General features: G+C 57.3%; 3 protein-coding genes across 3 annotated transcripts; all 3 read left to right on the top strand.

Annotated features, from left to right (window-relative positions):
* Positions 1-5162: 5162 nt before the first annotated feature.
* Positions 5163-5483, top strand: EV422DRAFT_509121 (uncharacterized protein; the record flags this gene model as incomplete). Its single annotated transcript, XM_053068816.1, has 1 exon — positions 5163-5483. The coding sequence occupies one exon, from the start codon at positions 5163-5165 to the stop codon at positions 5481-5483; it is 321 nt and encodes a 106-aa protein (XP_052922263.1).
* Positions 5484-7161: 1678 nt separating this feature from the next.
* EV422DRAFT_542309 (FAD/NAD(P)-binding domain-containing protein) lies at positions 7162-8812 on the top strand. The gene is made up of 2 exons (XM_053071265.1): positions 7162-7654; positions 7739-8812. Exons 1-2 carry the CDS (start codon positions 7285-7287, stop codon positions 8710-8712), a joined length of 1344 nt encoding a protein of 447 aa, XP_052922262.1. The 5' UTR covers positions 7162-7284; the 3' UTR covers positions 8713-8812.
* A 496-nt stretch (positions 8813-9308) lies between these two features.
* EV422DRAFT_570915 (uncharacterized protein) lies at positions 9309-11924 on the top strand (the record flags this gene model as incomplete). Its single annotated transcript, XM_053072932.1, has 5 exons — positions 9309-9416; positions 9807-9878; positions 9962-10298; positions 11407-11565; positions 11695-11924. The coding sequence occupies 5 exons, from the start codon at positions 9309-9311 to the stop codon at positions 11922-11924; spliced, it is 906 nt and encodes a 301-aa protein (XP_052922261.1).
* Positions 11925-12410: the final 486 nt, after the last annotated feature.

Raw genomic sequence — 12410 nt, 5'->3', positions numbered from 1 at the left:
CGGGGTACTTCTGCTGGCCCAATTTCAGCTCCTTCAGGGTGCTGTTCTCAGCAAGGGATTCCGCGATGGCTTTGATGCCGGCGGGGCCGATCGCGTTGGCGCTCAGGTCGAGGAGTGCGAGGGCGGTGTTCAGCTTGAGCGCTTCGGCGAGGTCGATGGCGGCGGGGGTGGCCAGGGATGTGTTTTTGAGGACGAGGGTGGCGAGATGCGTGTTGTGGAGTAAGCCCCCTGCGATGGCGGTTAAGTGGGCAGGTGTGAGGACTCGGCAGTCGGTGAGGTCCAGCTCAGTCAAGGAGGCGTCGTTGGTTTTGATGAGGTGGATCGCGTAGTTGATCTCGTCGAGGATGGGGTTTGTGTGGCGCACGGCGCGGGTGATGGAGGAGAGGGGCTGCGTGGGGCCGTGGGCGGCGGTGCGGGAGGGGGGTGGGGTCGAGGGGGTGGAGGCAGAGGAGAGCAGGCGGTCGAAATGTTTGGAGGGGCGGGGGGTTAGGGAGGTTGGCCGAGGGGTGGCGGTGGAGGGGAGGGTGCGCGTGGGGGGTGGGGTTTGAGGGGGCGTGGGGTGGATGAAGGAGGGTTCGGTGGCGGTCGGGGCCTGTTTTACTTCCCCCTCTTCGTCTCCAACGATGGAACGGTCGACCAAGGGAAGGTCCGAGATGGTCTCGCCCGAGACGGTGGTTTGCTCAGTCTCGGCCGCGGGTGCGGCAACCTCCGCAACCCCAGTACGCTGTTCAACAGTCTCAGCGACTTCCGGCGTGCTCTCAACAACCTTCTCATCCTCAACCGGCTCTTCGACAGCTTTGCTGACTCCCGGTGCACTCTCAACAGCCTCATCCTCGGTAACGTGTGTGGCGGTCTCCTTCTCCTCAGGACGTTCCTCGGTCTCGGCAACCTCCCGTAAGCTCTCAACAGCGCCATCCTCCGTCTCAACAGCAGACGCAGTACCGTAGGCAGCTTCCACGGATTCGACGGGTGTCTCAACATCAGCACCCTTCTCAGGCTCGGCCACCGACGCAGCAGCCTCCCGTTCCTCAGCAGGCTGCTCAACGGCCTCGGCAACCTCCGACACGCTCTCAACAGCGCCATCCTCCGTTTCCACAGCAGACGCCGTAACCTCCATGCTCTCGACAGCCGGCTCGCTAGACTCGTGGTGAGTCTCAGCGGCGGCGGGGGTGACGACGTCCTTCTCCTCAACAGGCTCATTAACGGTCTCAGCAACCTCCGGCACACTCTCAACCGCAGACGCCGTAACCTCCGCAGTCCCGACAGGCGGCTCACGGTCAGTCTCGGCAGCGGCGGGCGCAACAACCCCCTTTGATTCAACCGGCTCCTCAACAACCCCAGCATCCTTCTCCGCACCAACAACCTCATCAGCAATCTCCCTGCTCTCCTCAACGACCGGTGCACTCACACCCGAGGGTTCGAGTTCTGTGGGAACTTGCACGGTCTCAACCTCACTCCCAGTCTCAGCGGTGTTCCCCGTTCCCGCCTCATCAACCGCGGGGACGTGCTTGGTCTCCACATCCCCAATTGTAGTTGCCGGTTGGTCGGCGTCCCCCCCAATCGGGAGATCGGTCTCGGTCTCAGTCTCCTCATGTCCCTCAGCCGGGACATCCCTATCCGCGGTTGTCTCCGGGGACCCGACATCGGCCTCATCCCGCGCTCCAAGCATAGCAATTGTGATCACCTCCTCCCCGTCCACCCCGGCGTCCTCCGCGGCGGTATTGCTCGTAACAGCCTCCAGCGTAACCGTCTCGACCGTGCCGGCATCATCAACTGTAGAGACGGTGGTGGCGGATTCCACACCCTCCTCGTCAGCGACCGTAGCCGTAACTTGCTCACGCGCAACAACAACCTCTTCTCCGTCCTCCGTTTGTGTCACAGCGGTAGTGGATTCCTCTGTAATGGTCTCCAGCACACCGTCTTCATCAACGTTTGCAACAGTTGTAGTTTCCTGCGTAGTGGATTCGACCACGTCATTGTCAACGATCACCGCGGTCGTGGTTGCGGTGTGGGCTACGACGACGTCTTCCGCGTCTCCTGTTTTAATGACATCCGATTCCGATGTGGCAGTCTCGATCACATCGTCATGTACGGCGGTAAATGTAGTCGATTCACGTGTGGTTGACTCAGCGCCCTCATCCACAACAACCGCGTGGGTCGTCTCCGCATGTTCAATGACAATCTCATCTCCATCGTTGACGACAACGGCAGTCTCCTCTTCTTCCATGACGGTCTCGACCACATCGTCGTGTACGGTGGTAAGTGTCGTCGCTTCACGTGTGGTGGATTCAACCGTATCGTGGTCCACGACCGTCGCAGTGGTTTCAGTGTGTTCCAAAACCACCTCGTCCCCATTTTCCGTGATCAAAATCGTAGTGTCGTCCTTCTCCGTGACAGTTTCAACCACATCGTCATGTACAGCGGTAAAAGTCGTCGCTTCGTGAGTGGTGATGGATTCGACGTCTCCGCCGTCGACGATGGTACCGGTGGTTTCGGTATGTTCGATGACAAGCGCGTCTCCGTTGGCTTCGCGGGTCAGGGTGGCGGACTCCTCCTCGGTGAAAGTCTCGACTGTGCCGGTGGCTTCGTGAACGGCGGTGAGGGTGGTGGTCTCTTGCTCGGTAGATGTGACGGTATCCTCTTCCGCGACAGCAGTAGCAGTGATGGCCTCATGCTCCACAACTACCTCACCCTCCTCCGTGTCAACCACCGCGGTAGCCCTCTCCTCCGTGACAGTCTCTACGACACCATCGTCATGAAGGACGGTAACGGTCTCACTTGTGCCAGTCTCGACTCCCTCAGCGGCAACGGCATCAATGTCCTGACGCTCGACAATTACGACGTTATTCTCGGAATCGGTGTCGGCTACAAGGGTTGTCGAGACGTGGGCGGCCGTGAGACCGGTGGCGGTAGGAGTTAGGATAACCTCCTCTGTTTGAACGATAGGGAGGTCCGAGTTCTCGGTTTGGCCTTGTTCCGCAGCGGGGGCAATGACGGGGTCGGTGGAGTCCTCCGACTCGTCCTTGATGTTGGAAGGGAGGGGGATCTCGTCAGCGACATCCGGTTTGGCCACGTGTTCGACGGGCTGCTCAGTGTTGCCGGCCTTGACATCGACATCAGCGGCCGTGACCTCATCAGGTTCTTCGCGGACAGCTTCGGGGGAAACCTCGGATTCACCAGCGGCTTGGACGGCTTCTTCCTTGTCCACAATGACAAACTTTTCTTCACTTTCGGTCTCGGGCTCGGCCTCAGCCTCGGTCTCGGGAGCGTCGATCATGGCCGCTCCGTCAGAGTCGCTGGCTGTGGCTACCTCCGCGACGTGTTCGTGGACATCAATGGGTTGGTCGGCCTTCGGCTCCACGGCGACATCGGCGTCAACTTTGAGAAGCTTCTCGTGATTGGAAATGGGCTTTTCGGCGTCGGCCTCCTCAACGAGGGCATCCTCATCAGATTCGGCGTAGCCATCGAAGATTGATTCCGCGACATGATCAACATCATCATCGACAACCTCGGTATTCTTTTGCGCGACGACAGGAGAAATCACTTGTTCATTCTCAACGTTAGTGGTGCTAGTCACGGGCGCGGCTTGCTGGTCCTCGGTCTCCTGGCGAGACTGGTCGACAGATTTGAAGATATCGGTCATTTTCGTGATGCAAGCGGGTATATTGTGACTCAGGATAGATGTTGCGATAAAGAGTGTGACGAGCAGAGTGATGAGCTGTGCCGCGGCGGGGACGTTTGTAGAAGAGAACGATAACGATGGGTGCGATGAGATGAGGTGGTCGATACGACGACGGAGGGAGTCCTGAACAGCGGCGAGAGCAGCCAAGAGCTGTTGGGCGGGAATAGTTGCGAAGGAGGAGGGAGTGGTGGTGGCTGAAACAAGAGCTTTCCGCCGCCGCCAACGATGACTAATGAGCAGGAGGTTCCTGAGGAGGAGGTTCAGGTGTTCCGCGGGTACCCGAGCGTTCCGGATGAAGCTGAAGCAAGGGCGATGACGCCGATAAAGAAGCGAGAGAAGCGGCAGGAAGAGCAGCTTCCGAGACAGGATGGCAGGAAATAGTCTATTCTATGCGGGAAGGTATGAGTGAGTGAGTGCGAGAGTGAGAGAGTGGGTGGGAGTATGGATGGATGGGGGTTGTGATTGTGAGGGGGTAATGGGATGGGGGTGGGTGGGAGTGGGCGGGCGGCGCTGTCGGCAGAGGAGGAGATTAAATCGGGAGACAGGTCACGTGGGTGGGTTTATTCCCCGTCGACGCGGTCGTTCCTCGCAGCTTCCCTCCCTCACAACTTCTCAGAAAGGACATGGATGAGAACTGGCCCGCTTTGACGGTGGGCTTTTATTGATCTTTGTACTGTACATTAAGTTGAAGAGCCTGTTATGGGGATGGACCAGGATGAGTTCTCAATTCGGGATAAGTCGGCCGTTGTTTTGTCCGAATGAATCCTATCGCAGTCGGTGCCAGTCCACTGTGACTGTGAGCACATACTGTAGCAACTAGCCTCACCCCACTCCGCTCGTTCCGTCCAGTCCGAGGCTTGTGCTTCAACATTCCTCAAGACAAACACGGCCATCGGCCCGAACATGCACTGCCGTGCTTAGACATTCCGAACTCACGAAGCGCGCGACGAACGAACACCCGGGGTCCAGATGTCCCATCCACTCCGATGCACAATCCGGCACAGGGTTGAGGTACGAGCTGTCGCCGACCGCTGCCGACCGGAACCTGAACAAAGCATTCCGCTTATCGCCTGAAAAACGTCCCTTTGATGCAATAAAAGCTTGTCCCAATCAAAAGCTGAACGCGTCCCTTTGCATTCACGCGTCTCTGTACTGTACTGTACCAGACTACCAGTACGCGGTGCAGCAGGGGGGGACCTGAACTGCCAGTTGTGCAACTTGGGCAACGCAGTCCCGACTCCCCACGGCCTACGGATACATTTTTGGTGATATCGGTAGTGGTCTTTCCGGAGGGACGGACCGCCGGGAGAGAAAAAAAAGGCAGAGTGACGACCGTTCGGCCGGGGTATAAAGGGGGGCGCCGAGGCAACCTCTCGCTTCACATCCGCAGATCTACGACGGAAACGAACCGAAAGAAGACGAACAATTTCTTCAATCGCCACCACCCCACCCTCATCCGCCTCGCCGACCGCTCCCAAAAATGCACCTCCCGCACCTCCTCCTCCTAAGCGCCACGCTCCTCGCGTCGTCGACTACCGCCTGCAAATTCATCTTCTACAACGACGCGTCCAAAGAAGTCTTCCACGCCACCAAATCCGGATGCTACAACGTCGCCTCCATCAGCACCAGCTCGTACTTTGGCAGCGGGTTCCAGTTTGCGGGGTTGGCGACGGATACCAAGTGCGGCAATGCGCTTGTGTTCCAGGCGGCCCAGGTTGGGAGTGGCGGGTTTGTGATCGGAGGACTTGGGGGGAAGGCGAGTGATGTGCATAAGACGAGTTCGTTGCGTTTGACGTGTTAGGGAATAGGAGGAGGAGGGGTTTGAATGAAGTGATTTCGGCCAGTGCATGTATTGGTACATGTGTGCATCGGAATGGATGGGGATGGGGACTTCTAAGTTCTTGTCAGGGTGTCCTGTCGTCGTCATGTTGTCAATTCGGTTAGTCAGTCAGTTTACAGAGAAAGACGAACATCTGTCAATACAGTAATGAAATGCTGGTCCCGTTTCTCATCCTCGTGGACATCTGTTGCTCTCATCTCAATCATCTCTGGCTTTCTGGATGGGGCCTCCCTATCATATGCATTAAGGGACATTCCGGTCTCGGCAGCCTTTTAGAACGATTGGCACCAACTAGATCGTTAAAAGAAACACCCATCTAGTACAAGGAAACCTTACAGTGATCCTGCCGATTGGGAACACTGAGGTGTATCTTCCCCCTTTCTTTGATATTTGCTCGTGGAGGATGTTGGCACATTACCCACATCTCCCGTTGTACGGATGGGGCTCCATATCATATGCCGACTGCACCAGCACGCAAATCTCTGCTGTGCGCATCACACGTGGGGTTGTTCTCCATCTGATCCATCTGCCGTAGTAGTCCGCGTGAGCGCATAGCAACCCCCTCTCGTAGTCGAACGCTCTCGGTGTGAATGCGAATGACAACATCAACGCGCGCGCCTCCCTCGGCCCTTATCAGATCTCTTCCCGTTCTTTTCCGACCCGCTTTTTCGCTTACAGTATTCCGATACCACTGCTGGACAACAGGGGCACAACGTCCGTCCCTTCCAGCTTTACAAAACATTGCCTACTTTGCCACGGTCTCCCGGCCCTTGGCTCGACAGAGTACAGAGACAATTCAGTAGGTGTGCCGGTAACTGCAATAGGTTGCCCCCGCATTGGGAGCTCACACTTCACACCTCACACTTCAACCTAATTCGTAGGCGACGAGGACCATCTTGGCCATCTGCACTCGGAGGAAAGCGCCCACAACAAGCGCGGATAACAGCAGGACGATAGCACCTTCCTACATCATTGGATCATATCCGCACCATCGCCACGATGACCTTTATCCTCCCACGCGTCCTCCTCGGGCGTGCACCCATCCGCCACCCCAGTCCCAAATGGTGTCATGTCGCTCCAACCTCTCTCCACCGCCGGCACGCAACATCCCTCGCAAAACCACAAGGCACGCTCGTCATCCTCGGTTCAGGCTGGGCAGGGCTCAAACTCCTCTCTGGCATAAACACGAAGGACTATGATGTTGTCTGTATTTCGCCACGGAATCATTTTGTTTTTACGCCGTTGCTTGCGGGGACGAGCGTCGGGACGCTGGAGTTTAGGGCCATTACCGAGCCGGTTAGGCATCATAATCGGAGTGCCAAGTATCATCAGGTGGGTGCGAACGAACGAAGTGAGTGAGCATAAAGCCCGACCGGAGGGAGGCCTGAGCAACAGCGAGGGCTTTGGTTTGGTCTGGGAGCCTGCAGCGTAATGAAGGCGACCAGGCCGAACGTTTCAAGCGAAGCGAGTCGCGCCGAATGCGCAATACTCCTAATCAGCGCCGCTTTCGGTCTGGTTCGGTCGGGGAGCCCGAGCGAATGCCTCTCGCTAGCAAAGCGAAGCGGCGAGCGGAGCGAGTTCCTTGCGCCGAAGGCGCAATACCCCTTATCACGGCTCTTAGCAAGCCCCAGCGAGCGTCAGATCTTTTGCGAGCGAGGCGAGCTACGCTCCGCCCACCGCAGCCGAACATCCTTGTCGCGAGCGGAGCGAGCAGGATATCACTTGAAGATGGTCGATGGTCGTTGACGGTTGATGGCTGTGGATGACACTCACCCCATCTTCCTCTCTCATACAGGCCTGGTGCGACGCGATCGACTTGGATCGAAAGGAGCTGACGTGCATGCCAGCCTTACCCGACATGCAACCCTTCAAACTGCGCTACGACAAACTCGTTATCGCGGTTGGAGCCTACAGCAACACGTTCGGGATCCCCGGCGTAGAGCAGCACGGATTCTTTCTGAAAGAGATCTCGCACGCGCAAAAGATCCGGGCAAAGATCATTGAGTGTTTCGAGATGGCGAGCGAGCCGAACACGCCGGACGATGTGAAGTGGAGGTTGTTGAGTTTTGCGGTGGTGGGGGGTGGGCCGACGGGGGTGGAGTTTAGTGCTGAGTTGCATGATTTTATCAAAGGTGCGCGTCCGGAGTAAGCCGTGAGAAACATCTCCAATTCTGGAGGAAATATGCTGAATTCATCCCCTTATCTTCGATTCCTAGACGACTTGAGCCGCCTCTACCCAACCCTAATGGACAAAGTAACCCTCACAGTCTACGACGTCGGCTCCAAGATCCTCTCGACCTTCGACGCGTCCCTCGCCGACTACGCAGCCCGCAAGTTTGCGCGCGAAGGGATCAAGATCCGGACGAAAACCTACATCAAGCGCGTCGAAAAGAACAAACTCATTCTCGCAGATGGGTCCGAGGAACCGTTTGGCGTGCTGGTGTGGTCCACGGGACTGACGGCGACGCCGCTGATTAGGGAGTTGGGGGCTGCGAGGAGTAGGGATAATCGGCTGGTGGTGGATGAGTATTTGAGGGTTTTGAGGAGGGTGCATGACAGCGGTGCAGCAGCAGAAGCGCCGCATGCCGACACACCTGCGGCCGCTACGACAACAAAGGACAAGCCCGCCCCTATCTCCGACTCACCGGCCGCTAGCACATCAAAGGACAAGCCCGCCACCATCGCAGCGAAGGACGCACCGTCACCGCCCACTGCCTCACGAGACGTATACACCCCAATCCCCTCCGTCTACGCCCTTGGCGACTGCGCCTCCCTCCTCCACCTCTCCCTCCCCGCCACCGCCCAAGTCGCCTCCCAACAAGGCACCTACCTCCGCAAACACCTCAACAAGCTCCCCACCCTTCCCGCCCCCACGTCCCCAACCTACACCTCCTCCTTCTCCGCGCTGCCCAAATTCGAGTACAGCCATATGGGAAGCATGGTGTATGTCGGCGGGTGGAAGGCGATTATGGACGCGACGAGTTCGCCGACGGATACGCATCCGGCGACGACGGGCGAGAAGGGGACGCAGGCGCCGAGTAGGTTGCCCAGGGCGTTACGAGGGAGGTTGGCGTGGTTTGTGTGGCGGTCGGCGTATCTTGTCAAGAGCGTGAGTTTGAGGAATATGGTGCTTATTCCGGCGTCGTGGCTCTTCAGTTTCTTGTTCGGTCGTGATACGAGTAGGTTCTAGGTCTAGCTGGGGTTTGGCTTACTTCTTTGTCGTTGTGTGCTGTACATACGCTATATAATAAGAGAGTTGTCTTTTGACATGGCAAATTTTGAAAACAAGGCTGCGAGTTAAAATGGACCCATACAACCTTTTCATGGTCACGTGCTCCTGACTTTGTGAACGGGCAATCTGGAACCTGAACTCTCTCTGGAATACCCACGCCATTTGCCCATCGGTGAACGCAAGTGAATTGCCTTCATGTGCGCACTCGTTTCGCTACGAGTAAGGCAGTCGTTTTCCCTCGTCCGCGGCCTCCAACAGTAGCCACCACCGCCGCCGAAAGCGCCTTCTGTTTAGATGAGGAGAACGAGGAGGACGTGTTCGAGGGCATCGAGATAAGAATGACCAGTAACGGATTTGACCCATCTCACGTCATCACAACGGTGGGGACGACCATCAGGATCAAGTGGGAAATGGATCGGAAGCAGCGACTAGGGGAAGCCACCGCCATCAATTCCTGCGTCTTCACAAACAGACTCATCGTGAAAGCGAGGGGCCGTGGCTACGCCCATTGGATCACTTAAGATGAACGCTACGAGCATGTATACATGGCAATCATGGGCAGGACCGCCCAACCCAGCGCAACCACATGGCTGACGGGCGTGGCGAAAGATGAGGAGGAAGAAAACGATGAAGAGTATGCCAACCCACCGCCCCTGGTCGCAGTAGGACCTTGGTTAGGTCGGGAAGCGTTTGTTGCAAATGATCCTCTGACGCGTAAGTCTTTGTCGGTCAATTGAACCTTCAGCGATTGTGCTTAAGTGAGCTCATTTATCCGTCTTCCGCATCTATCAGTTCCATGACCTGCAACCACAGAAGAACGCCGGGCCTCGTCACCCCCTCCGCCCCGCGCCTGGCCCAATCAGAGTCGTGGGAGTCCTCGCGTTGCCGGCCCCACAAGCATTCCAGACGCGGCAACAAGAAGGCGGACAGCATCATACGCGATGTCGGAGATGGGCCGGACGCAATAGCGCAGTCATCCCTAGGCAGAGCTAGCAGCTTTACTTCTGCGCAAGGTGGATAGACTGGAGTAGGTTCCACTCATCGCGCAGCAGACGCACTTGGTGGAGGTTGCCAAGGACGTGAACTACCGAAAGGACCTCGACAGCGACAACGACATTTATGAGGTGTGGCTCAAGAAGATACTGGATCGCTTGGAGGGTGCCAAACCTTTGTATCGCCTCAAGTTGACGGGGACGCGGAGCGACAGATTGACAAGATGGTCGACGGTGCGAACACTACCTATGATGAAAAGCGGATGCAAAATTTCGTCGCGCGACTGGCAAAGACCATCAACATACTCCGCGCCCAGAGAGCCGACTTGCAAGCTCAGCTCTCTTCGGCAAAGTTAACGAGCACCAACATCGAACCCGTCGCAACCGTCGCAACTGAATCTCCTACGCGCATCAACAACGAAGAGCTCACCGCCGAACTCTCGGCAATGAACATAGACGTTGACGAGAACGCACCACGTGAACACGGGTGTCCTTGGAGGGTGGGCGCGCCGTGCCTACCGCCTACATCCCCATCCCGACGGGGGTCGGATGGTAGGCGATGGGAGGCCAAGGCTAGGGAATGCCCCTGTTTCTGGGGTCTCTGGGAATATGCGGAGGGGAATAGGAGGAAGGTTATGCAACTCTTTCCGGGGCATACGGCGGGCGTTCAGTTGGAAACCGTGGTAAACGTCAGCTAGGGAATCCCGCTGGGCGATTGTGCCCCATGGTGTTCAAAGCCGTCATTGGTCACGCCAGCCTGCAATCCCTTCAGAAAACATTTGTGAGGAAGCTTACCTTCGGCGGAGGTCTGGCCGACACCTACGCCATCAATGAACCGCTCTGGAAGAGTTTCATAGTTTTGTAAACATCAAGTCATTGCCACTCGGGTCGACAACAACCGGCCCACTTTCTCAGATCATATTGTCAGAACTAGCCGTGCTAGCAATCACTGAAAGTCCGACGACCTATACGTGGGAGAAGTTGGGGTGTGAAGAGGCATAGCTGAGCGGCAGACCCTGTGGAAATGGTTGCAGCCACTCCCTACAAAATATCGACCTCCAAGGTCTGCACCTTCGCAACCGCGACATCAAGGAAGTGATGATTGCAAGCATGTGCCCGCCGTTCGTGTGGTGGCCTCTCGTGCCTCGGGATTACCGATGTTAAGCGCAAGTCGAGAAAGCTCCCGCTGCGAAGGCCAGGCCGGCCGGCGCGGCTCGCAAGACTCGGGCTACGTCCAGGGGAGCTCAACCGTCCTCCAACCGTTCTCCTCGAAAGGGAAGGAAGCGCTCGTTGAGGACGTCGATAACGAAGACGCCGAATCCGATATCCAGGTCCTCGCTTCTGTGGGGTGGAGGTGCTCGGGAGGTCTAGCGCGGGAGCAGCGGAAGCAGCGGCCCTTGAACGACCTATCTGTCCCCGTGCTAAAACTTCCCGACATCCTTACTTTTTCTCGAGGGATGCCGGTAAGTTTCGGCACGAGGATGCATGCGGCTCCTGTATATATGCCCTCGAATCCCGGCACCGTATCCCACCCGCCGTTGTATCCCCGCCAAACGCACCATCCCCGCTGTCGCCACTGCTACCGCCCCTGCTCCTACTCCCGCCCCTGCTTCCGCTCCTGCTCTCGCCCCTGCTCCCGCTCCCGCTGCTGCGCCTGCAGCCGAGGCGCCTGTACGACGCTCTGGGATCCCGGTTGGGCGACGTTTCTTGGAGGCTTTGGAGGTGGAGAAGGAAGAGGAGGAGTCCGCTGCGGCGGTGAGGGAAGAATGGCACGATGCGAGGATGCGGGAGTTGGAGGGGGTTGAGGAGGAAGAGGGATGTGGCAGGCCATCCGCAGGGCTCGGGGAGGGAAGGGATGGCCGTCTTACTTTGCGAGCAGCGGCTTGAACGAAAAGCTCGACGACCTCTACGCCGCCCATGCCGACCGCCTCGAGAGAGCTCACCGCAGCCAAGGCGGAGAGAGAGGGGGAGGACGAGTATGAGGAGGGTGAAGGGGGTGAAGGGGAGGATGACGAGATGAGGGACGCTGTCGCAACAGACGACCCGCACGCGGAAGCGGGATGGGGAAACTTCTCTTCGGAGAGATCCAGCGAAGGTATCGATGTCATGGACTCCGCCGATACCAAAGAAGAGGAGAGGCGTGACGCCGAGAGGGAGCAGGAAGAGATGGAGTTGTGAGAAGGTGAGAGATTTGCATATCCAGCCATATCCAGCCATATCCCGCCATATCCTGCCATATCCAGCAGTACTGACCACGATTTGCATTCTCAGGGGGGGATGGAAGTGCAAAAGTACATATTCACGTACAATGAGGGCACCCTATGATACCAGCACGATCTGCCCGTTGTTTGTTTTTGTTTTATCAATCATCATACTGTGAATTGTCGTATATCCAACAATAACTACATAGGGCCCGCCTCCAAGCCCGACCAAATCTCCTCTGCGATACTGTCTCGCAAACGCACGGCATGTATGTCCCAATTATTGCCTGCAGGATTGCCGATGCTGGCCGAAGCAGACTGGCTGGATGAGCCGGGATCGTCAGCAGACCACACGTCCAAGGTACAGTACGTGCTCTTCGCGTCGTTAGATGCAAGGTTGTGCAGGACCATGCAGGCAATGGCAACGTTCGTGGCAAGCTTCGAGCCCTCCTGCTGCTCCCCC

Source organism: Fimicolochytrium jonesii (assembly GCF_025526975.1).
Source record: "Fimicolochytrium jonesii strain JEL569 chromosome Unknown EV422scaffold_29, whole genome shotgun sequence".
NCBI classification, from domain to species: Eukaryota; Fungi; Chytridiomycota; class Chytridiomycetes; order Spizellomycetales; family Powellomycetaceae; genus Fimicolochytrium; species Fimicolochytrium jonesii.
This window is presented reverse-complemented; position numbering and strand designations above follow the sequence as displayed.

What these genes read in the sequence shown, in the direction of transcription:
- EV422DRAFT_542309 (XM_053071265.1), top strand. Translation starts at nt 7,285, where the DNA reads ATGACACTCACCCCATCTTCCTCTCTCATACAGGCCTGGTGCGACGCG. An exon ending in GTTGCATGATTTTATCAAAG is followed by an intron (nt 7,655 to 7,738) that starts GTGCGCGTCCGG and finishes TTCGATTCCTAG; the next exon opens with ACGACTTGAGCCGCCTCTAC.